This window comes from Sphaeramia orbicularis, chromosome 18 (assembly GCF_902148855.1).
Source record: "Sphaeramia orbicularis chromosome 18, fSphaOr1.1, whole genome shotgun sequence".
NCBI lineage: Eukaryota > Metazoa > Chordata > Actinopteri > Kurtiformes > Apogonidae > Sphaeramia > Sphaeramia orbicularis.
This window is the reverse complement of record NC_043974.1, coordinates 28,724,045-28,749,972: the sequence shown is the minus strand read 5'-3', so window position 1 is coordinate 28,749,972 and position 25,928 is coordinate 28,724,045. Positions and strand designations below refer to the sequence as shown.

At 38.9% G+C, this 25,928-nt stretch overlaps 1 protein-coding gene across 2 annotated transcripts; it reads right to left on the bottom strand.

Annotated features, from left to right (window-relative positions):
• Positions 1-1,349: 1,349 nt before the first annotated feature.
• Positions 1,350-25,242, bottom strand: synpo2a (synaptopodin 2a). Of its 2 annotated transcripts, XM_030162731.1 has the most exons (5): positions 25,072-25,242; positions 17,272-17,423; positions 11,785-12,590; positions 7,010-10,089; positions 1,350-3,252 (listed from the first exon to the last, which is right to left on the bottom strand). In XM_030162731.1, exons 1-5 carry the CDS (start codon positions 25,177-25,179, stop codon positions 2,653-2,655), a joined length of 4,746 nt encoding a protein of 1,581 aa, XP_030018591.1. In that variant the 5' UTR covers positions 25,180-25,242; the 3' UTR covers positions 1,350-2,652. The 2 variants fall into 2 exon arrangements, with proteins under 2 accessions (XP_030018591.1, XP_030018589.1); XM_030162729.1 differs by lacking the exon at positions 1,350-3,252 and having other exon boundaries at positions 5,002-10,089.
• Between the last annotated feature and the right edge of the window lie 686 nt (positions 25,243-25,928).

Below are 25,928 nucleotides of genomic sequence, written 5' to 3'. Positions count from 1 at the left end.
GCATTGCTGGGTCTCAGGAGGATATGAAAGTGAATTTCCCCTGGGGATCAATAATATTCATCTACATTTGTATCTGTATCAACTTGAACAAATAGTAAGCCTCCACTGTCCTTCACCATGTTGCATCACAGTTTTTCTTTTTTTTTGTATTTATGTCACATAAGAACTCCACATTTCACTCTTCTCATCTTCCCTCTTCATATGTGTTGTTAGCATCCTCATACTAATGCACTAATTAAAATGCACCTGGCAAATAAGTTAATTAATCTCTCTTATGAGAGCTTACATAACGACATCTCCGCCCACAACATGCTGTGATACAATGATAACCTTTCCGCAAGTTATAAGTGCCGTGTCTGATGCGGCACTAATAGCATTTTCAAATGATGCTGGTCTGAAAATATAAAATGCCCCCATCTCTACCTTTCATGGAAATTATCAACAGAAATGGGGGGAAAAAAAGAATACTAGTCGACAATCACTGCAAGAACCAGCATGCTAAATACATTCATCTACAGCAAAAACTCACACTGGGATAAGAATCAGACCCACAAACTGTTAGATTCAAAACATTTCATCTGTTATTCTGTTAATATAGATTTATACGCATCTCTTCCCTTGCTACACAGATTTTATTAACGGTCCTCTCCATCACTGCTCCACTGCTTTTTCTCTTCTCTTCATACACATGTCCTGCACTCCTGTCTTTTAATTTGCATGTGAACCCGGCTGCTATTTGCTGAATGTAAGACTTATTACATAACCGACCTCAGAGTGTTATTGAGGTAAATTACTTAATATCTGACAGGCTTTTTTTAAACACTGGACTCCCACTGGGCTCAATCTTATTTTCATTTTACACGCAATTCAATTATGTGCAATAGCCTATAAGAAACCCACATTGGTTAAGTACGCAATGACATGGCTTTAGGGGCACGCCTTGCTGAAGTACGATTATTAAATGTGTAGACTACGTTAAAGGATTTATAAAGTGGTTTCATGAAAAAAAGAACACTGTCACCAAAACAAATGTGTCTAGATGGCAACTAGGACAACCTGTAAAACCCAGTATTTAACCCTCAAGACCTAAACAGCCATTAGCAAATATAAGCATCTACTGATCTAACATGTTTCCAACCACTAATTTTATCAATAAAATGCAGTTTCTCAGCAGCATAAATTATCTCCTTTTTTTGGAAGTTTGAGGGCTTTGTAGTTAACATGGAAGCACCGTCATCTTCTACAACATCAATTCGCTAAGAAATCTTATGTTTTGATAAATGACAGTGGCTGTTCGGTTAATGATACAGTATATTTCAGTGAAAAAGTCTCTGTTCTTCAGTTTTGTCTTTTGATTTTTAGAACCTTTGAATTAACTCTAAGGTTTTAAGAGCATCTACATGATCAGTAAATTACATATAGGAAAATACCTGATTTTCACTAATAAATGCAAAATACAGAGGATAATATTCAATACATGTTGATAGTTCACTTATTAAAGGTTAAATGTGTTAAAAGGCTACAAAATTAGTAGGCGTTTGAGGGTTAAACAATTAGAGTAAGAGCTCTTCTAAGTACCGAGAGACTGTGATAGTCCAATCTTTTACCTTCACAGATATCACACAAACAATGCATTTACAGAGCAGTCCAGTAAAGACCCTTCCCGCTGTGCACACTAAAGAACTTTGACGTCACCCCATGCACCTGAAACCAGGTATACCAACCCCTAATTGAAAGTGCACTTGCTTTTAACATTGTGTCCTAGTTCAAGTACTCAAGTGTCAAAAGCAAGGCAAAGTTTTCCAAAACAGGCAGTGCAACTGCAGCCTGCAAACACACCAAAACTGTCCCATCACTGTGATAAAGCAATCCAACACAAGTGACAAAATCTACGATCCTAACAAAAAAAAAATGTTCGTTCCTGTTGCCATAAAATAATCCACAAGGACAGCCACTTTTCAAAGCCAGCCTGCCACCTCAGCATGCAGCATTTTATATTTATTTACCAATCTGGAACTCAGTCCTCACTATCAATTACACGGTACTCCTTTTAATGTAGTTTTTATTATATTTTTATGCAAATGTCCTCTAATGTATCCCGTCTAGATGTGATATGATGAACTTTTCTTTAATATACTTCTTTTAAGAGCATATTTCTGCACTAGACAAGCCAAAATACTATAATTCGATTTCAATTTATGGCTAAATGAATAACCAGTGGTAACATTTACTTGAATCTCTCTTACTTTGTACCAAACACATCCATTCACAATCATTATGCCCATACTTAACAACATACTCATTGCTTTACCCAAGGAACTCTAGGTCCACTACAGTGTTATAACCATACTAGAAAAAAGCTAATTGTTGCAGAAATAAATCCTAAATTCACATAATCTATCAATCTGTTCTGAGCTAATTATAGCATGCAGGAAATTATATATCAACGTAAAATGAAGAAAGTGTCTGAAAGTAAATGAACATGAAACCAAGCAACCACCTCAACATACATCATATCACTCTTCTCACTTATATTAATGCGATTTCATGTTAATGTTAATGAAAACGATGTTTTACTGCAGTTAAATGTGTTATGGATGTACTCAGCTATGGGATTTTACTCATTAATGGTATGAAAGTGTTGCAGTTTTCCTACCGCTTCCAACTCCAAGTGTTACTACTGTACACAGATTTGTAGGTTTGTGTTCCCAAGGGCCTCCTGTACTCAGAGGAGGACACTGAACGCCCCAAGTTTACCTCTGCCACTGACCTCTGTGGCTGCCACTGTCTAGGCAGGGACCTATAACCGGCAGAAACACCAGAGGCGAGGAGAGTGCTCTTAGTTGGGGACACAAACGATGGCAGTGGTGCCCAACTATAACTGCGACTTTGGCTCTGGCTCCATGTCTGGCTGCCAGTTTTCTTCGGGGCCTGGTAAGACACCCTCGCTTTCCAATCCTCTGGTGGCCCGGGCAGAGTTTTGCGTTGGGCTGCCAAGCGGACATTCGAAGCAAGGGTTTGCTGGAGGTTCTGGAAGGTGAATGCTTCATCCACTAGGCCCAGGGGATGCTGGGAGGCAGCCTCCCAGGGAGTAGGTGGTTTTCTGCCCTTCTCCAGCCAGGATGTCTGCCTCGCTGGGGGAGTTGTGGAGACTCGAGCAGAAGGCTTGGGAGAAGAAGAAGCTGAAAGCGACTGTTGGCCTGTGGATGGCACTCTGGCTGGTGGAGAAAGGGAGTAGCTTCGGCCAAGTGCCTGAGAAGAAAGATCCAGACATATTTGTTTTAGTAAGAGTTCATTTTTGTTTCTATGACTAGCTCTCTGGCCAAATCAAACCAGCTTTTTAAACGCTGGAAAAAAAGCAATAGGTATTCCAGACATATTCTAAGTGCTGGAATACCCTAATCTTGTGTTGTGTATTTAAAATTGTAGTATACGTCAGTGGTTCTGTCTAACTATGCTAATAAATGTTCACAAGTAGCTGACAAAACAGCTGTTAAAAGCTCTACAAAACCTAGTAATTGTGGACCTGGTTTGCTTTTGCTTGAACACAGTGACTAAATTTGTGCTTCTCAGAATTACAGAGGTTTTCTAGAGTAAGCCACATTCAGTCGTTTTTAATTTAATTGGGCCTGCATTTTGGTAAAGAGTAATGCACGTTCTAAGAATGCTAAATAAACTACTGAGTGCTGCATTAGTATGCCCACACAGCCAAAAGGTTATGTTGGGTGAGAAAGCACCTCTGTTCCACACAGTGAGTCAAACAATACATCCAGATGGAAACAAAAAGTACACATACAGAAAAGGCAGTGCTGCCATCATCTGGTGAAAGAGGTGTATGATCAGGAGAGGAAAAAATAGAGAGTACAGGCTCGCTATGGCAACATTTATGCTTATTATCAAGCTGGCATTCTGCAGAATTTGCTAAAGCTTTCAGATACTGGTTGTAATTGTGATTATTGGTTGTGGTTTGCATTCATCTGTTTTGGAACATACACAGGAATGCAGGCCAGTTATAGTTCTGGTCATGTAGATTTATGCCCTTTAGTTCCTGCAGTTACTTAGAATAAACCCAGAGTGTATGTGGTGCAGAGTGAAACTTGGACTAGCTGATTCAGCACTTTAACAGGGTTTTCTTTAGGGTGCAAAGTCAATGAGATGCAGTATTTGAGAGAAGAATTTTGAATCTAATTAGGAATGTATGCTGATATATGTGCTATGATCTACTGTGTGTATATCTAATAAACGTTCCCAGATATAATTACTTATGGTTTTTGTCTTTTCTTTTGTTGTTATTTTATGCATTAATTCTAACTGAGAAACATTAAAATATATATCAGTACTGCTACTACTACTTTGCATTTGGATGAAATAAAGACACAGATGTAATCAAACAATTGACATAGTTGTGGTCCACTCTATCCATTGAATAGGAATCAGATTTCTCCAAATATAGTTGCAGAACTCGGCCAGCTGACACTAATTGGTATTACACCTTAACAAATAACTGCCCTTTCTGAGAATACGTGACACATCATGGCTATACATTTCAGTACGGCCGCTGCTCATTTAACCAGAAGAGTTACCAAATGAGGTCACCTGTATTCAGTGAAGTCACTGGTCTAATAATACCCTTCATAAATGCAGCATCAGTTAGTCATTGTGCAGGAATGTGCTGCTCAAGCATTTGTTTCAATTGCTAAAAAGTGTGTAATTTAGGTAATGAGGTGCTCCTGGCTGACTATGAACTGTATTTCATTTTATTGTTGAAAAGCTCTTAATCTAAACCACCACTTCACAAAAATGGTAAGGTCTTAGTGTTATTCTAATTTATTATTATAGTACTGCAGAACCACAATGGATATTGTGTGATCAAATACACCTTCGGCAGTATTTATAGCAAAAGTAGAAAGTGGCCAAGTTCAGAATGTAGTAAAGAAAAGAAACTAGAAATAGAATGAACCCAAAAAGCATGCTCAAAGAACAAAGGAAAGGAAAACCAAACAAGGATAAAATACATTTTAATGGCACTGCAATGAATCATACAGAAAGTGCACTGAAGAGAAACACACAAAAGAAAAGTGGGAAAGAAGAACATGAAGAACAAAAACAGCCCTGTAAGAAAAATATTTTTTGTGAACACTGCTGGGTTCCTTTCAATAGTTCTTCTTGTGTGTAATTTATCAACTATTCATATAAAACAAAAGCAAGAGAAAATGCACAGGAGAGTGAAGCAAGGACAGTGGGCAGCACTGCATCAGAAGAAAAGACCGTAGTGTCGCTTTTTCTGGCTTAAGTTGAAATTTAAGCCTACTATCACTGGACCTCAGCACTCCCTCTCACAAGGCAGTTAAATATAGTACCTAACATGATGCAACAGCTGGTAAAAAGCTTAAAATAAAACTCACCCACTGAAGTAAGTGAAAAGGAAAAGAAAGCAGTAGTGATATGGCATGTAAAAATATTCTGTTCCCTAATCCTACGTTTAAGGAAGTTTAAGCAAGTCAGTAATAACATTTTTAAGGATGACTGATGTGTTGCCCGGCCATTACTTGAAACTCAACTAAAAGTTTTTACATAATCTCTATACTTATATTACTACCCAAAATGTATCTGTACACCTTGTATTTTGCTACATGTTATTTTTATTTTTTGTTTACTTTGTCTTTTATTGTTTTATTCAACATTATTATATGATAGTTTTGCTGCTTTTAATATGTAAATTGCATAATAAAGATCAGGCACTCAACATTATCTCCAAAAAATTACTTCCTTTTGCCACTGTCCATTAGCTTACATTTCTGATTTCTTTTTCCTTCCATTCCGACCTGCAGTCTTTACTCTCCCCTACATTCTTACATTGCAACCAAAATTATATTAATTTATAATAATTTCCAAAATTCCACAGTCATTTTCTATTAACAAGTTAAAAATGTACATGCTTTATTAACATGTAAAGTTCATTTTGGCTCATTTGTCTCTTATAAGATATACATATATCCCCACCTAATCATAATGTTCTTGCATTTTTGCAAAAGTAATTTGTATTCACAATAGCATTAGAAACCAGAACCTTATGTTCTGTAATAGTACTAAGTGCAGGTGAGAATGATGATTGTCGTTACAAAACAAATTTATGAGCTCATAGAATCCAATTAGGCAACTGACTATAAGAATACTAACCCTTGGTGGAAGCATATACCAAGCATATCAGATTTCTACAACCAGATCTGCCAGATCACTCTTTATCAACTCCTGAAGGTTTCCAAACCTGAGCTGAGCTCTTTTTAGCTGTAAACTTGGGTTTGGGAGCAGCTGCAGTGTTGCTGCCTGATGCAGAATCAGGCCTTGCAGCTACACGGACACTAGGAGCCGTGTAGCCACTAGGAGGCTGTTGTTGGTAAGGCACTGAAGGAGCTGCCATGTAAGGAGGGCTATTGGCTGGTTGGTAGGGGGCCTGAGGTGCCTGTTGGTAGGGGGAGTTTGGAGACTGAGGAGGTGGGGCTTGATAAGGAGGTGGAGCAGGTTGTTGATACTGCTGGTTATACATTTGCTGGTAAGGACCAGCGGGAGGTTGCTGATAAGGAGGCTGATAAATATTAGGTGGGATTTGCTGGTAGTGGCCATCATGCATCATTGCTTGCATAGGCATCCCATAGGCCTGTTGGGGGTATGGAACATTCATTTGTCCACCTGGCTGCATAGGAGCTATTTGCTCATATCTCACTGGTTGGTTTTCTACAGGTGGGTTTGGTGGGGGACATTCAGGCTTAGGTGCAGGAGGCTTGGCCTGCTCCTCTGCTGAACCAAAGATAAAGAGTGATGAACTAAGTTGATATGGTTGATGCTTCATGACATCTACAACATTGAGGGGTTTAGGGGGAGGGCCTTTTTTCTCTGCTTTTTTCTTATCTTTGTTTGAAGGGCCAGTTGAAGGAGGCTGTTTTGTTGCTGCTGGGGGATACAAAGGGGACTGAATTGGATTATATGCCCGTGGAGGAGGAGCACGTACATTTGGAGTATATTTCCACTCATTTGGTAAGGAAGCAGCTGGTGATGTTGAGCGGCTTGCCTTGTTTGCTTCCACGGTTTCAGAGTCCACAACAAACTTCTCCATGCGAGACTGCCTCTTAGCAAACATATCAGCTCCTTTCCCTTTGACAGCAGGCATCTCAAAAGAAGATCCTGTAGATGACGTCTTTAAAACAGTGGCCATTGGATTTATAGGTGAGGTTTCTCTTTGAGCGATGGTAAAGGAGCTCATTCGTTGTGGTGGAGGTGGGGGGGTTCGGTTTTGTGGTGGTTGCCAAGGTTTTGGAGAAGGCCGAGTGTTTACAATTGATGTGGAAACATTTCCAGGTACTGGCTGTGATGGTTGTGCCCAGGTGTTTTGGGGCTGTGTCTGTGCAGGAGGCCAAGTATTCATTGGTGTCTCTGGTGCAGACTTTGCAGAAGACTGTTGCCAGTTTGGCTGTGGAGCTGGCTGGGGTGGAGTTGGTTGGACCCAAGATGGCTGTTGCTGGGGCTGATTTTGCTCTGGTCCCCAGGAATTCATAGGGTGCTGACCATGTTCTGGAGGGTGTTGTGGCCATGATTGTTGGGGCTGAGCCTGGGGAAGTACTGGTGCCCATGGATTCAAATTAGTTTGAGGCTGAGCTGGAGGTTGTGCTTGGTTTGCCTGGATCCAAGGAGGTTGACTTTGAGTTTGTGATGGTGGCCATGAAGGCTGCTGCTGCTGAGGCTGAGGTGATGCCCAAGGGGGTTGAGGCTGACCTGGTGCCTGGGTCTGTGGCCATGCTTGTTGAGGAGCCTGATGCTGTGGTTGCTGAACCCATGGTGGTTGTGGCTGGGACTCTGGTTGAACCTGTTGAACCCATGGAGGTTGTACTTGGGATTTTTGTTGTTGCATCCAGGGTGGCTGTTGCTGGGAGTCTCTTGATGGTGGTTGTGCCCATGGGGGCTGGGCCTGCTGCATTTGTTCTTGAGGTTGACCCCAAGTTGGCTGCATTTGTTGGATGTGTGGCTGCTCATGAGACTGAGCCCAGGGTGGCTGAGACGATGACTGCTCCGGAGGATGGGCCCATGGTGGCTGGACCTGTGGCTGAGACGATGGTTGCTCTTGAGGCTGGGCCCATGGTGGCTGGACCTGTGGTTGAGACGATGGTTGCTCTTGAGGCTGGGCCCATGGTGGCTGGACCTGTGGCTGAGATGGTGGTTGCTCTTGAGGCTGGGCCCATGGTGGCTGACCCTGTGGCTGAGATGGAGGTTGCTCTTGAGGCTGGGTCCAGGGCGTCTGAGGATGTGCCTGGGCTTGCTCTTGAGGCTGATTCCATGTTGGCTGAATTTGAGGAGGCCAATTATTTGTGGAAGGCTGAGGCTGAGACGGCTGGTGCGTCACCCATGTTGGCTGCGGTGGAGAACCACTCTGAGGAGGTTCCTGGAACTGTGCTTGAGCCGGATGCCACGTATTTGCAGGTGGCTGTTGCTGTACTTGTGTTTGTGGTGTACTCCAGGAAGTTACAGGAGCAGGCTCAGGCTGTGTAGCAGAAATCATATGAACATTGTCCTCTGCTGATTTTATTTGCAAAGACTGCTGTTGAGATTCCTGCTCTCTGAGGCTCCACGCATGCTGTTCCTCTGTAGTAATGCTGGCAGAAACCTCCTGCACTGCAGAAGGGGGAGAGGGCTCAGGGGCAGGTGCAGAGATTGGCTCTGGTTCTGGAGCAGGAGTAGTATCTACTGTGGGGGCTACAGCAGGTGTCATTACACTATTTTCAGCACACTGAGCCATGTCCTGGTTGGTCATTTCTATTGGTGCAGACCAAGGAGGAGAGTTGGGGTTAATCACAGGTTTTGGAGCCACTGGTGGAGGAATCTTGTGTTTAACCCGTGGAGACTGAAGGAAATTACAAGCCTCAGCCCCAAGGCTAAGGTAGTCTTCCTCAGGTCCTGACTCAAAACCCATCTTTTTATCACTTTTGTTGAGGAGGTTTAGCAACTCTGGGTTAGGTGATACTTTTGGTGCTTCCTTAAACGTGAACATAGGTTTACCAGAGACTTTTTTCCTCGTATCCAGCAAAATCCCAGTTCTACTGGCAGGGGTAGAAATGCGTTCATCACGGGATGCTATTTGCTCTCCTTGGCCCACAGCCTCCTGATTGGTCCCACTCACTGCGGGAGAATAAGGGGTGGCCACCATGTTTTGTGCTGAAAAAGGCTTTGCAGTGCGATTACTGAAAGAACTCTGCATTTCATTGGTTTGATGATGGACTGTGCCATTGACATTTGCAGAATATTGTTGAATTTGCTGTTGCTCCTGATGATACTCCAGCTGCTGCTGATACATTTGTTGCTGTTGATAATGCTGTTGCTCATACTGTTGCTGCTGATATTGATACTGTTGCTGCTGCTGGTAGTGCTGCTGCTGCTGCTGCTGTTGTTGCTCATAGTACTGTTGCCCTTGATATTGCTGGTACTGTTGTTGGTGCTGAGTTTGTTGGTGTATATTCACATCCATGTATGCATGGCCTTCATTTGTAGACTGTATGTAGGAGTGTACTTCCTGCTTCTTTTCAGCCTCTACCAGTCCCTCAACGGGAATACCTTGGCGCCTTAGCTCCTCATGTTCAGCAGAAATCTCATCCATTCTCTGGCGCCGTTGGGCAAACATTAGGGCACCTTTGCCCTTGGTTTCAGGCAAACATTCCATCTCTTCTTGGTTGTTGAGGTTTCGTTCAATTTCAAGGAGACCCTTATCCCAGTTTATAGTTAGTACACCTTTGCTGCTATTGGCATTAGTGAGCAAATGTGTGTCTGATTCTGAATCTGTTGGAGCAACAAGAGTAAACTCAACAGCATGGGTTTCGTCTTCGTTGTCCTCGTCCTCTTCACTTCCGTACTCAGGTTCCTCTTCTCCCGTGCCGTAGCTCACAAGAGTGTATTTCTTTGCCCTCTGCCGATGCTTCTTGAACATCAACACCCCCTTGTTGTTGGGGTTGGGCGGAGCAGCCTTAAGAAGGAGAGCAATACGTTTACATTTGGACTTGGCCTCCTTCACCTGCTTCTCAGACAGGCTCTCACTACGCCTGAGCCCTGTGTAGAAAAGGGAAAAAAAAAAAAAAAAGAGTTCAGTGCTTCAGTAAATGATCTCAAAGAAGGGAAGCAGAAGACAGATTCTGGGCAGAATTCACTTTACATTGTAGGTACCAATAACTCATAGTGAAGTAAAAGCTCATAAATAATTCCATCTGTTTGAGACTGTTTTGATGGCAACTTGCTTCTCAGTCTCCACATAATGATGGTCTTGTTTGTTCTTCTCAGATCTTTAATCGTTTGTAATGGACTTATTATGTTATGGATGTAGAACATTACTTTTACAACACAGCAAAGTAAGTTTATAATTAATCATACAAACCTATACAAATGGTTTAGCAGTCTCAAGATAAAGCTTGAACAAACAGCGGTGAAAGATGCTTTGTAAATATAACTACCTTCACATTAACAGCAGAAGCAGAACTGACAGCAAGTTCCAATATGACAAACAAATCATTAATGATGTATAAACTATTACTGAACAGATGCCGGGAACACACAACAATCCACAGTAGACTAACAGAAGCATTAACTGATTACCTCAAACATAAAACAACAAAATCCATACACACAAAAATCACATGTGTATATATATGTACTCTTACAGCATTTTTCTGCAATTATATTTCTCCAAATTTGTTAATTCAGTCTGAACATTCATAAAAGCAGCTATAAAACCCTTTGACCCATATCTAATATCTCCATTTGTTCACAGACAGTACACTATATCTAATTAGTCCTTCATCCCTGTAAACTAGCAATCAGTGGGGAATTGACAGAGCCTAAAGATAGCCTCAGTGCAGTAAATTCACCAGGACGAAAGCGTCTTTACAAGCCCTTATCTGTAAGTTGACAAGTTCTCCACTTAAAACGTTTTCTTCTTCTTAAATCTGTCACATTTGGTGATACTCCAGTAGAGGCAATAACAAACACCACATAGCATTCAGTCTCTCAAGCCATTTAACAATATACATCTGTAATAAAACAACAAGCGGTCTTACTTCTTTATATTCCTGCAAGACTAACCTGAAGGTGGAAGAGACAGCGGGAGTGAGCAATGGACTCACTTTTTTAGCTCAGTTAAAGCACCCAGTTTGAGAGGATCAGGTAACGGGCTAGGGGAGCACATGCTGGTGTCTGTCAAAAGGCCACTTCTGCAGGCATCATCAGCGTGCTGGGGTTATATTTATGTCTTCAACACAGTTCGGAGCAACGCCCCTGTATCCACATTCATCATCAAGCCTTTTCAAACACATTATGGATACATGATTTATAAGGTGAATGAGCTTTGCATATATGATCAGTAAAACACCAATTTATCTTTTTCCATTGTGATTATTTTCATTGATCCTTTGTTTACTATTACTATACTACTAAAACTCCCCACTGCTCCTGCCACTTTGATTCTGTTGTGATTTGCATTAGACCCGGATGTATCCACTTCCATTTGAAGGAATGAGCCCCCTCCCTGCCCCCTCTACAGAGTGACACATACTATTCTGAGGCTTACACATTGGACATCTGGCTTGGGAATGCACACATGTTGTTGACAAATGCAATTTATTGTTCTATTAACTTGCAAATTGACCCTTAAAGAACAGAGTCCTGCCATTCATACATCCGCTCTCACACACAAATAGAGGATAAATGTACACTAAGACTACACACCAGCTGTAATTGTCAGTGGGTACTTACTGGCGTGTCTTGCCCGGTGCTTGTTTGGTTTGTCTTGATCTCCTTGAGAATCAGAATCCGAGTCCTGGTCCTCTGCTGGTGTGGCCTCTTCAGTGGGAATTCCAAATGAGACAGTAACGGACCTAGGGACTCCCTCGTAGTGCCCTCCTACTTCATCTTCCTCATTTCGGGATCCAACAGCAGTGACCCTGGGGCCACCTACTCCGCCTCCCCCACTCTGGATGCCCCTCCCTGCTCCTGATGCTGCTGGCTGTAGCAAAGCGACCTCCACCTGCCCCAGCATAGAGGGCGAGCTGAGCACCACTCCATGCTGGCTGAGGGGCTCTCTGACAGGACACGGCACATAGTGTGATGCAGTGGCTGTATGCGTCACCTCACTGGCCTCTTTGTTTGAGAGTTCTCCCTCGATTCCATATGCACTCCCAAGAGAGGTGCAGCCTATGTCATCCAGGGTTTGCTCAGACAGGGAAACCTGGAGCTCCACCATGTCCCCAGGGGAGAAACAGCGCCTTGCTTCATCATTTCCCCTAAAAACAGGCTCCCGGTCTCTTTGATGGACAGATGAGGGCAGGTGCAGCTCAGTAGAAAGAAGCTGGGGTTCCCTGGGGAACTCTGCATCACTGTCCATCTCCCCATAGTATGCCTCGTCCTGTGACTCAGATATGTAAAGTTCCCTTGGGCTTTGAGACCTGTGCTTTGGGGAAAGGATGTGGAGGGTGGTGCTTTCCAAAGCCTCTCCAGAGGATTCCCTCTCAGCACAATATGCATCCTCTGATTCGTAGTCTTCAGAGGGGATGCTGGTGCACCTGGGAAGGAAGAGAGGAAAGAAAGAATGAGTTTTGATCATGAAAATTTGTAAAACATGATGATTTTGTAGCTTTAGAAATAATTATTAAACCACTTAGAAAGTCAATACAACATGAGCTAAGAAGAGAATTGTTCCGATTTACTTTTTAACATCGGATGTTCCAAATGCAGATGTCAAATGTCGTTAAGAACACTGTGCTTTTGTGTTTGAGTTAACCCATTTAGTGAGGGTGGATAGTGATAAGAGCCTGCAGTTCAACCCACAAGGAGTTTTCTGGGGCATGAAGAGACAGTCTTTGACCTCATATCATCAATACAAGCTGCCACAGCTTTATTTTTTCATCACTCTTTAGTTTATCTTAACAATCCTTATTTTCCGTCACAGTCAGAGTCAGACATTTCTGCTCAGGCACCACAGTGGTTGCCAATTTTAGTTTTATAAAGTCTGTAAAGTAAACATTTCATGTGTCCTTTTTAAGCTGTTTGCCTCACATTTTGCACAGGTAATAACTCGGATGGGTTTTAAAACATTTATGATAAGTGTTGACTTGTTTGTGCTTTCTTAGTAATTCTATAATTATTTCCAAACATGACACCCAGTTAAACATTTTAGTCTTGCATCATCAGATATGACTTTACCGACTTGCTAAATTCTGCTAGCAACATTAGAAGGAAAAAGAAAGCATAATTGGCTGTAGAAGTTCAGTATAACATCCTTTCACCATGACCTTTTTATACACTGGAATAGCACATGATTCTAGATTGTGTTTCAAAATTAAATGGATTAAATTTGTATTTCAGTTGCTCCGATCAAGTTCATTTTTAATGTATTTCATCTAAATATTTAGTTTACTTTAGTTTAATTTAGGTTTTTATTTTAGTTTAATTTCTTTATTACATTCAGATTTATATTTGTTTATTTGTATTAAGACACAGTCACTGCAATGAAATGTTATGGACGAGAAGAACTAAGCAATTCACAACTCACCACAACAGAAAAACAATAAATGCAAAATGTAAGAAACTGTATGAAAAGATTAGAAAAAATATAAACATTGAGAGAAATTTGACTCCATACATGTGCAGGGTCCAGATCTGAAAAAGAATTGAAAGTACGATATTAAAACTATAAAACAAACATAGGTCAAAGGGTCTATTGCTGCAATATTTTTTCATACTTCTGAGCCACAGTAATTTGCCTGGTATTTCAGATGTTCATTCATAGTTAGACATTTATTTAATCTTAAAAACCTAACAGCCGCCAGCAACCAAAAGCATCCACTGATATAAAATATTCAATAAGTTTTAAACCACTAGTTCTATCAATACATCATATTTTTATTTTCTGACATTCAGAGGCTCATAACGAAATTGGAAACACTGTCACCTTCTTCATCATTAAATCATATGTAAAACACATGTGGTTTGACTAATGACACTTGACAATGTAGACCTCTCCTTTGTTCTGATATAATTTCCTTTAAATTTACTCTGAGCTTTTATGAACATCTCATAATCACCAAATATTGGAAAAGGAAAGATTTTCTCTGAAAAATGCACAATTCAGAAGACAATATTAGAATAAATTGTGATAAATCACTTAGGAAGGGTTAAATGTAAAGAAATTTTCATTTGAATGTTGCCACAATATTAACTCAAGGTCTTTAATAGTTAATTATTTACATATGTTGGATAAGTAGTTAGTGTGTTTAATCCTCTTTTAGCAATTAACCCATAAAGATCGAAGCATCCACTTGTGACCAACAGCATCTACTGATATAAATTGTTCAATACCTGTTGATCCACTTATTCTATCAATACATGTAAATAATTGGAGTAAAATGCTGTTTTTCATCTTTTCATGGTCATCAGATATGACCCATTTGGATGTTCAGAGGCTCCGTAGTTACCGTGGAAACACCGTCATCTTCTACAACACTGATTCACCAGTAAAGCCCATGGAGTTGGATCAATGACAGTGGATGGTCACACTTGTTTGTATGTTCTATTATTGATATCTTTGCTGAAAAAAAATCACTTTTTCTTCAGTTTTCTTTGTTTTGATATAATAACATTGCATTTACTCTGAGTTTTCATGAATAGCTAAATTAAATATAGGAAATTAAATATAGGAAAATATATCATTCACAGTGAAAAATGCTAAATATAGAGGATAATATTAAAATAAATGGTAATCAATCAGTTATGATAGGTTAAAGAGATAGAAAAAAAATTCATTTGGGAAGTGAAATAAAAGAAGCACTGGGTCTTTCTTATGAATTTATGGGTTAAATGTTTATTTCAGTGTCTCCACTTGCTTGTACGTACTCTAAACATATGGTGTTAAATGGGTTTATATATGGTGTGGTCATGCTCTTGCTGAAGTTGTCAAGTAACTTAAATCGTCCTTCAGCAAAATAAGTAAAAGGGTCAGCTAAGTTCAAAGTATCATCTTTCAACATCACCGACTTTCCACCTTCAAGGTCAGTGACAGCTTAAAAGACTTCCATTATTGGCGAAAGGGAAGGTGTGACATATTCTACCACATTTTAATTTGAGATTTCTGTTATCAGTGTCAACAGATGCACAGTTGTATAGTTACATAGTAATACAAATGTCTACTTTATACTATTCTGTCATTTCTAGACCTGCTGTGGTTCATGGGGAAAGCGTAAACATTGAAATGGGATTCCAAAATATCTGTACATCCCCTGCAGTTTAAATAAAAACACCAAAAATAATATGCAGCCATATCTGAGTCCATGCTATATTGATACACTGACTGGCACTGCCCACTGAGTAATGGCCGAGCAGCTGCCTGGAAATCACACACATAAATCTAAAACACCTTGGCCGAGCCAGCTGCTAGGTCAACATGGCTCACACACATTAACTCACTAATACACACACAGACATGGATGTACACAAATGTTAGTTGATGGTTTACTGAACTATACAGGCTAAAGGATGCAGGCCATAAAACAACATGCTATCTAAATGCTAATTCGGCTCTGCTCTGATAATTTTTTCAGTCCTGTTATAAACTTGCATGGCTCAGTTGTCATATCAATGAATTGTCCTAACACCCTTATATGGCTACCAGTCTGCCAATCTGTGTTAAATGCAGACAAATGTAAAGTTATGGTCTTTTCAAATAGAAAACGGCCACCCTCTCAGCACCCTAAAATTAAAACAACTGAAGGGAATGAAATCCAAATGGTGTCATCTTACAAATACTTAGGTATTATTATTGATGAAAATCTGTCCTTTAAGCAGCACATTGAACCTCTAGTACAGGGGTGTCAAACCCATTTTCTTCCGGGGGTCACATTCAGTTAAATTTTATCTGAAGTGAGCCGGACCAGTATAATAATACCATAATAGCCAATAAATAATGACAACTCCAAATTGTTTTCGGGCAAAAAAATAACATTCAATTATGCCAATATTTACATTTACAAACTATCCAAACAAAAAGGATGTGAATAACCTGAAAAAAATGAAATTTGTTAAGAAATATAAGTACAGTTTAATCAATATTATGCCTCGACTTACAATTTATACATGTGCATTACATATGAGATCTACAAAGGCACAAAACATTTGGTAGCAGCCAGAATATTGTTAAAATTGCACTTAATTTTCTTTAGACATTTCAGGTTGTTCATATTTGTTCAGGTTATTCACATTTTATTGTTAAAGGATAGTTTCTTAATGCAAATATTTTCATAATTTAATGTTATTTGTGCTAAATCAAAGAGAAAAAAATGGTGTTGTCATTATTTATAGGTTATTATCATATTATTTTTGAGTTTGATGCCCTAACTTGCACTTTGCAAATTCATCCCGCGGGCCGGATTGGAAACTTTGGCGGGCCGGTTTTGGCTCCCAGGCCGCAAGTTTGACACCTGTGCTCTAGTACATAAACTAAAGCTAAAACTCTGTTCATACAAGGAAACGATTAATTTCTGTGTCTTTTTTACCTCTGATGGATTATGGTGATCTCCTTTTTATGAATGCATCTGAAAATCTTTTAAAAAACCTGGACACTGTCTGCCACTGTGCCGTACATTTTATGACTGGCTGTGGAAATCGCGTTCACCATTGTATTTTGTATGCTACGGCTGGATTCCCTTCTCTGTATGTTCGCAGGTGGTCTCATCAGTTGATTTTCATTTACAAAAACCAACAACAGTATGCTCTGCGTTTGCAGAAAAACATACTGATGGTGGTTTCTAGAGCCAGAACAGAGTTGGGTAAGACTGTATTTCAATATGCTGTCCCGTCTGCATGGAATGTCCTGCAAAACAACCTAAATCTATTTGAACTGGTTACTATAGGTGAATTTAAAGCTATTTTAAAGGAGCGTGAAATCAATGAGCTTGGTTAATGTAATTGTTTTTAAAACTTGCACAAATGATTGTTTTGTAACTATTGATTGTAAGTTTTTGTATTATGTGTTGATAATGTAACTATAATGATAATGAAACTGTGTGTTATGCTGCTTTTCTTGGCCAGGTCACTCTTGAAAAAGAGATTTGTAATCTTAATGAGGCTTTTTTTTTTTACCTGGTTAAATAAAGGATATATAAAAAGGGTGCACAGATGATTCCAAACATGAAGTTCTGTGTATGTTTTTTCTAAACTGCACATTTTATTAGCTCTTTTTTGTGGCTCTACCTTTTGAGGAGTAGCTGCAGGCAGCCGATTGATGTTTCGATGATTGCATGGGCTTGCAAAAGGGTGAGATCAGCACACGGCTCCCCGTTGAGTGAAACCACCTGGTCGCCTTCCTGCACCCCATCCAGGAAGGCACGGCCACCCTCTTGTACCTGAGCATGAAAATGAGAAGATAAGGCAATAAATCACAAACTTATTCCTAACACAGCATATGTCAATGTCTTTTTTTTTTTCTTCTTTCTAAACTTGTCTTGTCCAGCATCCTAACAGCAGAATGGTAGTATGGCTGCCTTTTGGTGCTGAACAAACTTGCTTTGCCGAGGGGAACTTCATAAAGCATTTGAGACTCCTCTTAATATTCTACTGTCTTTATTTTGAGTTTCGTTGAACCACATTTTGATGCCCGACCTGATATGAAGGAACAGGGGGAAGGAGAAGAAAGGGGGAGAAGAGAAGGAAAGACTGAAGGGGGGAGAAAAAGGAAGAAGACGGTGGCGAAGACCTTCACAAGAAAATATCAATAATACCAACAATAACAACCATAGTGATAATTATAATGGTAATAGTAACTGGAACCAGAACTGAGTAAACTGGGCAGAAGAGAGAGAGAAAAAAAAGAAGAAATTACAATGAAATAAAATAAATGTCGATGTCTTAAATGTGGGGATTTCCTTAAATACTGCAGGTGAGAGTAAAGCAATGTATAATCACTGTCAGTAGTAACAGTTTTAATCCTACGCTGTGTTTTAACCATACGGCTGTATATTATTACAGTAGTCCAGCTCTCTGCAGAACAATTTAAAGGGCAGCTCTTTACACAGTTAAACTACTGACTGATGGTTTCATTCTCTTGTAATTGGTTCCTGAGGCCTATAAAATGGTTCATTAATAAGAACATTTAATAAGGAGAAAAAGCCCCATAAATTGTGCGCAAAAGGTCACTCATACAGTAAGAAGGGTAACTGATTACTTCAGTATCTAGTAATCAGAGGATACACCTTCAGAAATTAGACATTTATAAGGGAAAGCCTGAACACCCCTGATTTAGTTTAGTTACAAATAACCCCCATAAATAAAGGATATGTATCATCAGAATCAATCTTGGAAGAGATAATGCTCTGTAACACACTTCACTCACCATAATTAAGCCATTTGTATTCCTGTCTAATTATCAAAAGGATTTATGGTCTAATATAAAGAGTCATGTTCATGATACATTGCAGTCAATAGAGATTAAGATGAAGATGAAGTATTTCATCTAACCATCACTAAGTGAAAACAGTCTCCCAGAGTTGTTTTTTATTAAAGTTGTTACCCAGAAGGACCTCCTGGCGAGTAGAGGCCACATAAATCGTGGAACAGCTCACAGCTCAGGCATTCAGGCATTTCAAAACTTAACTACACACTCTTTGTTTACTTTAGCACTCAGTTAAAGTAAATGATGCTATTTTTTTCTTGCCTTCTAGGGTGACATAAATCCTTGGAGAATTACAAGAAGAGTTGAGAGACATCAGAAGAAACAAACATAAAGCTAAGAATACATTATACAGCAGAGGAAAAAAACAACAACAACATATCCTAACCAAAGTTTAATGAAATAATGACATAAAACATAACGCAAACATGAATACTCGTAAGTTTTGGCAAAAAAAAAAAAAAAAAAAAAAGTAATGTTTGCACTTGTAATATAACAGGTTTGACACTAGATGGCAGTGCACACACACATAGCCCATACTGCTGTCAGATAAAGCAGCAGGGGAGTAATGTGTAAATGTGCAGAAAACTTACATCTAGTTAATGTAAGAGCAAAAGATTTCACTTTATGTACTATGTCAACAAAATGCAGAGTGTAAATTAAAACAGCACAGTACAAGCCGTGCTGCTAAAAAAGTTTGTTTCTGACACTTTGACACAACTTTATCACTTTAGATCCTGAAGAACTTTCAATAAACAAGTCTAGGTCCAACATAAGCAACATCTTGGACACGGCTCTGCTAAACAGTAATTTATGAGTTACTTTATAGAGCTTGTAACTTTCATATAAAATCTGACTCTACTTATATAGTATTTCAGAGTGTGCAAACAGGCCGTATAAGGTATCCTATGTGCTTTCCTATTGGGACTCACACTTCACTGCAGGGAAAACAGTTTGTCTGTAAAGCCACAGCAACCTCTGGGGCTCCAAAAAAGGAGGGGAAAAAAATATCTCGTCCTGTCTCTTCGCAACACAAAGAAACACAAAGTCGAGTAACGGTCAATAGAGAAAGACCTCACAATGCATCTCAGTCCTGTGTCACATATGCTACTCATATAACAGCACTACTCCAGGCATGAAAATATTTTTTCTTTCAAATTGGAGAAAACGTCCAGAAAATAAAGCATCACCAGCCCTGAACAACAATGTTTACTGTAACAATTTGGGGGGTCAGGATTAGACAATGTTATTTGCTTGTGTTATCCCGTTACCGTTAGCCATTATCTATTTAATAGCTTTTAACACAACAGAAAATCACAGGAAATCCAGGACTGCATAATGCGCCTGCATTGCTCACGGCAGTTCCTGTTCTTTTGCAGCTTTAAGCAATTATGTTTTTACATTTCAGGCAAACATTTTCCAGCTGTCTTACAGGTAGCATGTACGACTCATTGGGAATATATTAACATCTAATTTCTAAATCCACTCATCTGATATTTATCACTTTCCACCGACCAGAAAGTAAAGTAACAGCAAACATCAAAAATTTTGATTTTAGCTGCAACAACTTCGTCCTTTTTTTTTTTTATACTTTACTTTTATTTGTTTTATAAACACACAATACAACACAGATACTATGGGTCACTGGTGGAACACAAAATATTTAAATTACAAACTGTAGTAATTGCTTTGCTTTGTTTATAATCCAGTCATTTGCTCCAGCGCTTTATGAAGATATGTTCCTTGATCCATAGGCAATAAGTCAAAGTTTCCATAGAGTAGATTTCCTCTATTATAGCCACTGATCATCACGGGGTGCATCAGTTTTGAGCCAGGTCCTTGTAATGGCCTTTTTGGAAGCAATTATATGAATTTTAAAGAGGTATTTGTCTTCTTTTTCTGTTCCATCTGTCCAAATATTCCTTTTATGTCAGTTTTTTTGATCAGTTATTCTGGAAAGGAGCTAAAATTCTGAACTGAATACTAATCATACATGGACATATAAGAAAAAACACACAATTGAGCAATAATGTGAATACAGATAGAGATAAAAAAAAAAAAAAAGAAAAGAAAATGACTGGACAGAGGAAGAAACTGTGATATCTGTGTGTTCATTTATTTTGCTGCGATCAGTTAAAAAAAAAAAAAAAAAAGGCTGAAAATAAAGCCTGTACAACAACAGTGATGATTACCCTTCACTTAGAGAGGATTAGATACACACTTAACCACAAATTGGGAGAATTTGACAGAAATTTGGAAACCAGTGATATCATATATGGAAGGGCTAGACAGTTAAGATCCACTACATAAGCAGTAGTCCACAGCGCAGCACTACCCGATTTATCTCAGTGGGTCTGGGGATGGGGGGGTGTGATGTCAAATTTTGTTTTTGTTTTTCCGCCCCCTTCTTTTTTTCTTCTTCTTTGTTTTCCCTCACTTTATCAATGTAGGTTTCTTTTAATTTCTGATTGTGCGTTTGTTATGTTACTGTCAAAAATGAAGCATAATGTACCAATCAGGGGATCTCAAGTCTGTACTATGATAAGGCTTTGCAATAAAAAATATCTGAAACAAAAAAAAAAAGGCTGATAATACACCTAAATCACATTTGCATTCAGAGAATCACGCAATGTTGCACACTACAAATTTTGGTGTTAAGTCAGTCATCATGTACATGCCCCAGAGTTTATTAAAATATGTTTGTAGTATGTAAAATGTATGCTTTTGTTTAGATTTACATTTGTGGTATTAGATTGTGTCCTACAGCCAGAAACACTATGATTCACAACTATAATATCGAAACACAAAGCTACTGAGGAGCTAACATTAACCCATAAAGACCCAGTGCTGCTTTTGTGTCAGTTCCCGAATGAATTTCTCTCTATATTTTACATTTCTTAAGAGATTTATCACCATTTATTATGACATTATCCTCTGTATTTTGTGGATTTTCAGTGAACACTGGGTATTTTCTTGTATTCAATTATGTGATCATGTAGATGTTCATAAAAGCTCAGATTAAAGTTATTATAGATACTAAGTTACTATATCAAAAACAGATAAAACTAAAGAAAAAGTGACTTTTTCAGCAAACTACATCATCAATTGAACAAAAACCCAATGTGTCCATTCACCATTATTTATCAAACTCTATGATTTTTACTGGTGAATCAGTGTTGTAGAAGATGACGGTGTTTCCACGGTAACTATGGAGCCTTTGAACAACTGAATGGGTCATATCTGACGACCATAAAAAGATGACAAATTGTGTTTTACACCAATTGTTTACAGAATTAGTGGATCAGAAGTTCTTAAGCATTTTAGATCAGTAGATGGTTTTGGTCGTCGGTGGCTGTTTGGGTCTTTATGGGTTAATGTTGACAGACAGAGGATGTAAACAAACACAGTCCTGATCTGAGGTCATTTCTCTCTCACACAGTCTAACTTTTTCTGCTGAAAAACACAATCCCTACACTCCAGTAATGGAATGACCTGTGGTGCACTTTGTTTACTCTGGGAGAACAGCGCTGAATGAATGAGGCGGTGGCATTTTGCTGATTGCTTGGCAGCTTAATAAGGTTCCTCTGGTGCACTATTAGCACTGAAGAACAAGCAACAAGAGCCCTCTTTGCTCTGCAGAAGGCAAGATAACCCAAGCAAGGGACTAATAATAACTGAATATAATGCTGATACCAATTGCATTCAATGTGTAAATTCTACTTTTCTCTGCACACTTTCACTTGCATTAGGGTGAAATTCACTTAGTCATGAATGAGTTAATGCATTCTGACATCCCACATACCAACATGACATACTAATTAGCAGCCTAAAATGTTTCATGTTCAGGTTGGTGAGATTGGAGTTATTTCGAACCCCACGACTATTAATTGTTCCAAAGTCTTAAATTTATCCAGAAAGTTTTTGCCTTAATCTTAATATTTTTCCTTCATGTTTTCTTGTTTCAGGGTCAAGACTAGTATCATGCTGTTTCTGCTGCTTTAAAAATAAAGTGACCTCATCAATTCTGTACCCAAGCCAGGACTCCAAATTAGAAGAAAAATACAGCTTTCCTTATATGGACAGAACCTTTTACGAGTGGATACCCCATGCTCCTACACTGTACGGGCTGTCAGTACACAAACCACTCAGTTTCTCTTGGGGAAACAAAACACAGTTATCCTCTACATTCAACAGAAGCCTCAAAAACACATTTTATCAGGCGCAGGAAAGCCATGAGCTTAGAAGTATTTCTCATGATCTTGGTATGTTTGCTTTTTCAGCTTTTAAATAACCAACTTGGCTTTGTGTACCTCTCACAAGAAGAAGTTTGGAGGTATGTTTGAGGTTATGCCTTCCAGATGAGTTACACGAAACCCCCAGATGATAGAACCAACTGTTTATGATGCACTGCACATATATCTACTTGTAAATATATTCCAAGATAAGAATGAACCAAAATTTGCATTCAAAGTGGTGAATAAATAGAGTTTTTACAACTACTTTGCTGTCTGTCTGATACAATTTGAATATTTGTGCTTGAACTAAAGTCCTTACACTTATGAAACAATGCTAAATTAATGTAACTAGGTTTTGTTTTGTTTTTTTCTGTTTATGTGCTTTGAAAATGTAAAAATTGTAATACTTTAATATTGGGCATGGACCCCAGGAAGACTAATCTCTGCTGTGGTAGAGACTAATGGGGATCCTTAAATAAAGAGATAAAAAAATGTACTGTGTTTTTGATGATTTTTCATAAATAATCAAATGCTTCAACAATATAAACAAACCAGAACCATGTTACCTGAGTTCTCTGAAACAGGTTTTGCATCTGTCATTAAAGTGATCTATTGATGCTTTCATGGCCTCTACAGCTTTCCTCTGGTGGTGCTTTGATGTTACAGGAATGGAGCTTAAGAAAAATATTTACATGTTCACCATGTGGACGATGAGCTGATGAGGGATCTGTACAACTCGAGTACTTGTGAACAAGATGACTATACCATATATAGAGCCTTAAGGCACCTGGCATTATCTCTAAACAGTCTATCTAAAAGGAAATCTAAAATCTGAAACCTATCATGTAACATCAATCAACTTTAATTGCATTTATTTTAGGATAGAGATACATATACATCAGCTTATTCACCAGTAGACAACATACAGAAGCAAATTCCAGAGGTTCTGCAATACCTATGATCCAGACAATATATACAATCACAGAAAAAATTATTAGACCATCAAAAGTCATCAAAAACAATGGTTATGCAATCAAGCACCAACTCCTGTGTGTATCATGTGACTAAAACAGACAAAAAAGAAAACATGGAATGACTAAAAGCACTATTTTTGGCAGTACATTTACATAATTATTGATGTAAGAACTTAAGTGATTTTGGTTATTATCAAGAAAACCGTGGATAATGGCTAGATATCAGCTCTTAAATTAAACTCTTATGAGCTATTTTTGTTGTTTTTGTCCAAACAAATGTACCTTTAGTTGTACCAAGCATTATAATGAACAAAAAATTGAAGAAAAGAAGGGTGGTCTAATAATTTTTTCCATGAGTGTATGACAAAAGCATTGCCCACTAGGAGTTGCAGTGAGGTACCAATCATTGAGAGTTGATTTGAGAGTAAAAAGCCCTCTCTGGCTGCATATTCATTTCTGTCTTAACAGATTTATTGCATAACAGTCCTTCTTTGAGCTCATATATCTTCACTAATAAATCTAATAAGAGAGAAAAGCACATGGAGCCAGAGTGGGACACCGTTTATCAAATTCTAACATGTACTTCAAAAACAAATCGTGCATCATCATGTCAAAAGATTACTAGTCAGATTACACTATTAAAAACCTAAAAACAGCTGGTTTATATTATAAAAGACATGCATCATTAGGATTGAAACTTTTGTCTTAAAAACTCCCAAATAGCATGTGCAGACTGTATCTAAATGACTGCCCTCTGTACATCATAAGTAAAGTAGTTCATCTCTATTCAGGGAATGTGAATCCTCTACTGTGACCTAAAACTTTTATGACCACACTATCAAACTAAACAAATGCAATGAAGCTAAAATGTCCACATGCTAGAACCTCCAATTTGCATAACCTCTTTCCTGTAACTTATCTGATGTTGTTCATATGCAGTATCAGACATGGGGTATTTGAGGTTAAGCTGATACTCCATGACTTTTTCTGTTTGCATGGATATTCTAACTTTTCACTATGTGGGTTCTTAACTTGGTTGGATAATGTTTTTTCCCTGAGTGATAACAGATCACACAGTTCTGGGCTTCACACTCTGCTTTGGCCTTGACCATATAAGGGTCCTGAGGAATCTCGCACCAAAACACAGCCAACGCGCACAAAAATGCAGGATGAGGCAGTATTCGGAATAAATTCTCTCCCACTAGTGTTCTGCTCAAAGATCTTTTTCTCTGAACAACCATTAGACTTCCAATCCAAGTGATACAATATCTTTGAGCATGTAAAAGTTTTAATCCAAACTGGACAACAACATCATTAAAAGTGTAAATGAGTTCGACCAGTATCCACGACTCTAAAGGGAACTAAATACAGACAGATAAGACAAATAACTATGTACCTGGGAAACCACAAAAGGTCTGTAGGTGTCCCCCTCTCCCTCTTCTATGGAGAATCCCCAGGGCGCACCACCACGCAGCGTTAGACAGATGTAATCCCCGATGCCCATGCTGCGCGCAACTCCTCAGCCAAACCTCCAATGCGCAGTCATCGACCTGGGAGCCAGAACAGCAGCACTTCACAAAAACCACCACTACCGTACCACTTCAAACCCCATCATCTGAGTTCTCCTGGGTCCAGCCCGTTTGCAAACGTCACTGCGCACGGACACGCCCGTGAGCGCGTAAAGCAACTAGTGGTTTGTACTGATGATGGACTGTTATCTGCTCATTATGCTCATTTCTGCCCTTCATGGCATATATATGAACACAGCCAAAAAAATAAATAAATAAATATTTAAAAAAACAACAACAACAACCCCATAAATAAATAAATAAATAAATAAATAAATAAATAAATAAGAATGCGAGCAACATTGCCTGGTTAAATCATACTTTTTTTCTTGTGGGAACCGATTGCCACCCAATTTTGACCCACTCCACAACATGTCTTATCTATAAATAAGAAAAGGAGCAAATCTGTACATGTGTTCTTGACTACTTTTACTACAATTCATGTACTTTCACATAATCCACAGTAGATATAGCCATGCATAAACAATACAACAGACTATGTAACACATGTGTGGCACAAAATAATCACATCCACGTAGAAGTAACATGTTTTTATTTTTGTCCTCTCATGCCTTTTGTTGATTTATTTATGCATTTTTTAATGCTGGCAAATGAAGTGAAATTTATTTACTAATTTGTGATGGATGCAACACACTGATTTATTATTATTGAGCTATTGTAAGGA

What these genes read in the sequence shown, in the direction of transcription:
- synpo2a (XM_030162729.1), bottom strand. Translation starts at nt 25,179, where the DNA reads ATGGGCATCGGGGATTACATCTGTCTAACGCTGCGTGGTGGTGCGCCC. An exon ending in CTGCAGCTACTCCTCAAAAG is followed by an intron (nt 12,591 to 17,271) that starts GTAGAGCCACAA and finishes CTTCCTTCCCAG; the next exon opens with GTGCACCAGCATCCCCTCTG. An exon ending in GCACCGGGCAAGACACGCCA is followed by an intron (nt 10,090 to 11,784) that starts GTAAGTACCCAC and finishes TTTTCTACACAG; the next exon opens with GGCTCAGGCGTAGTGAGAGC.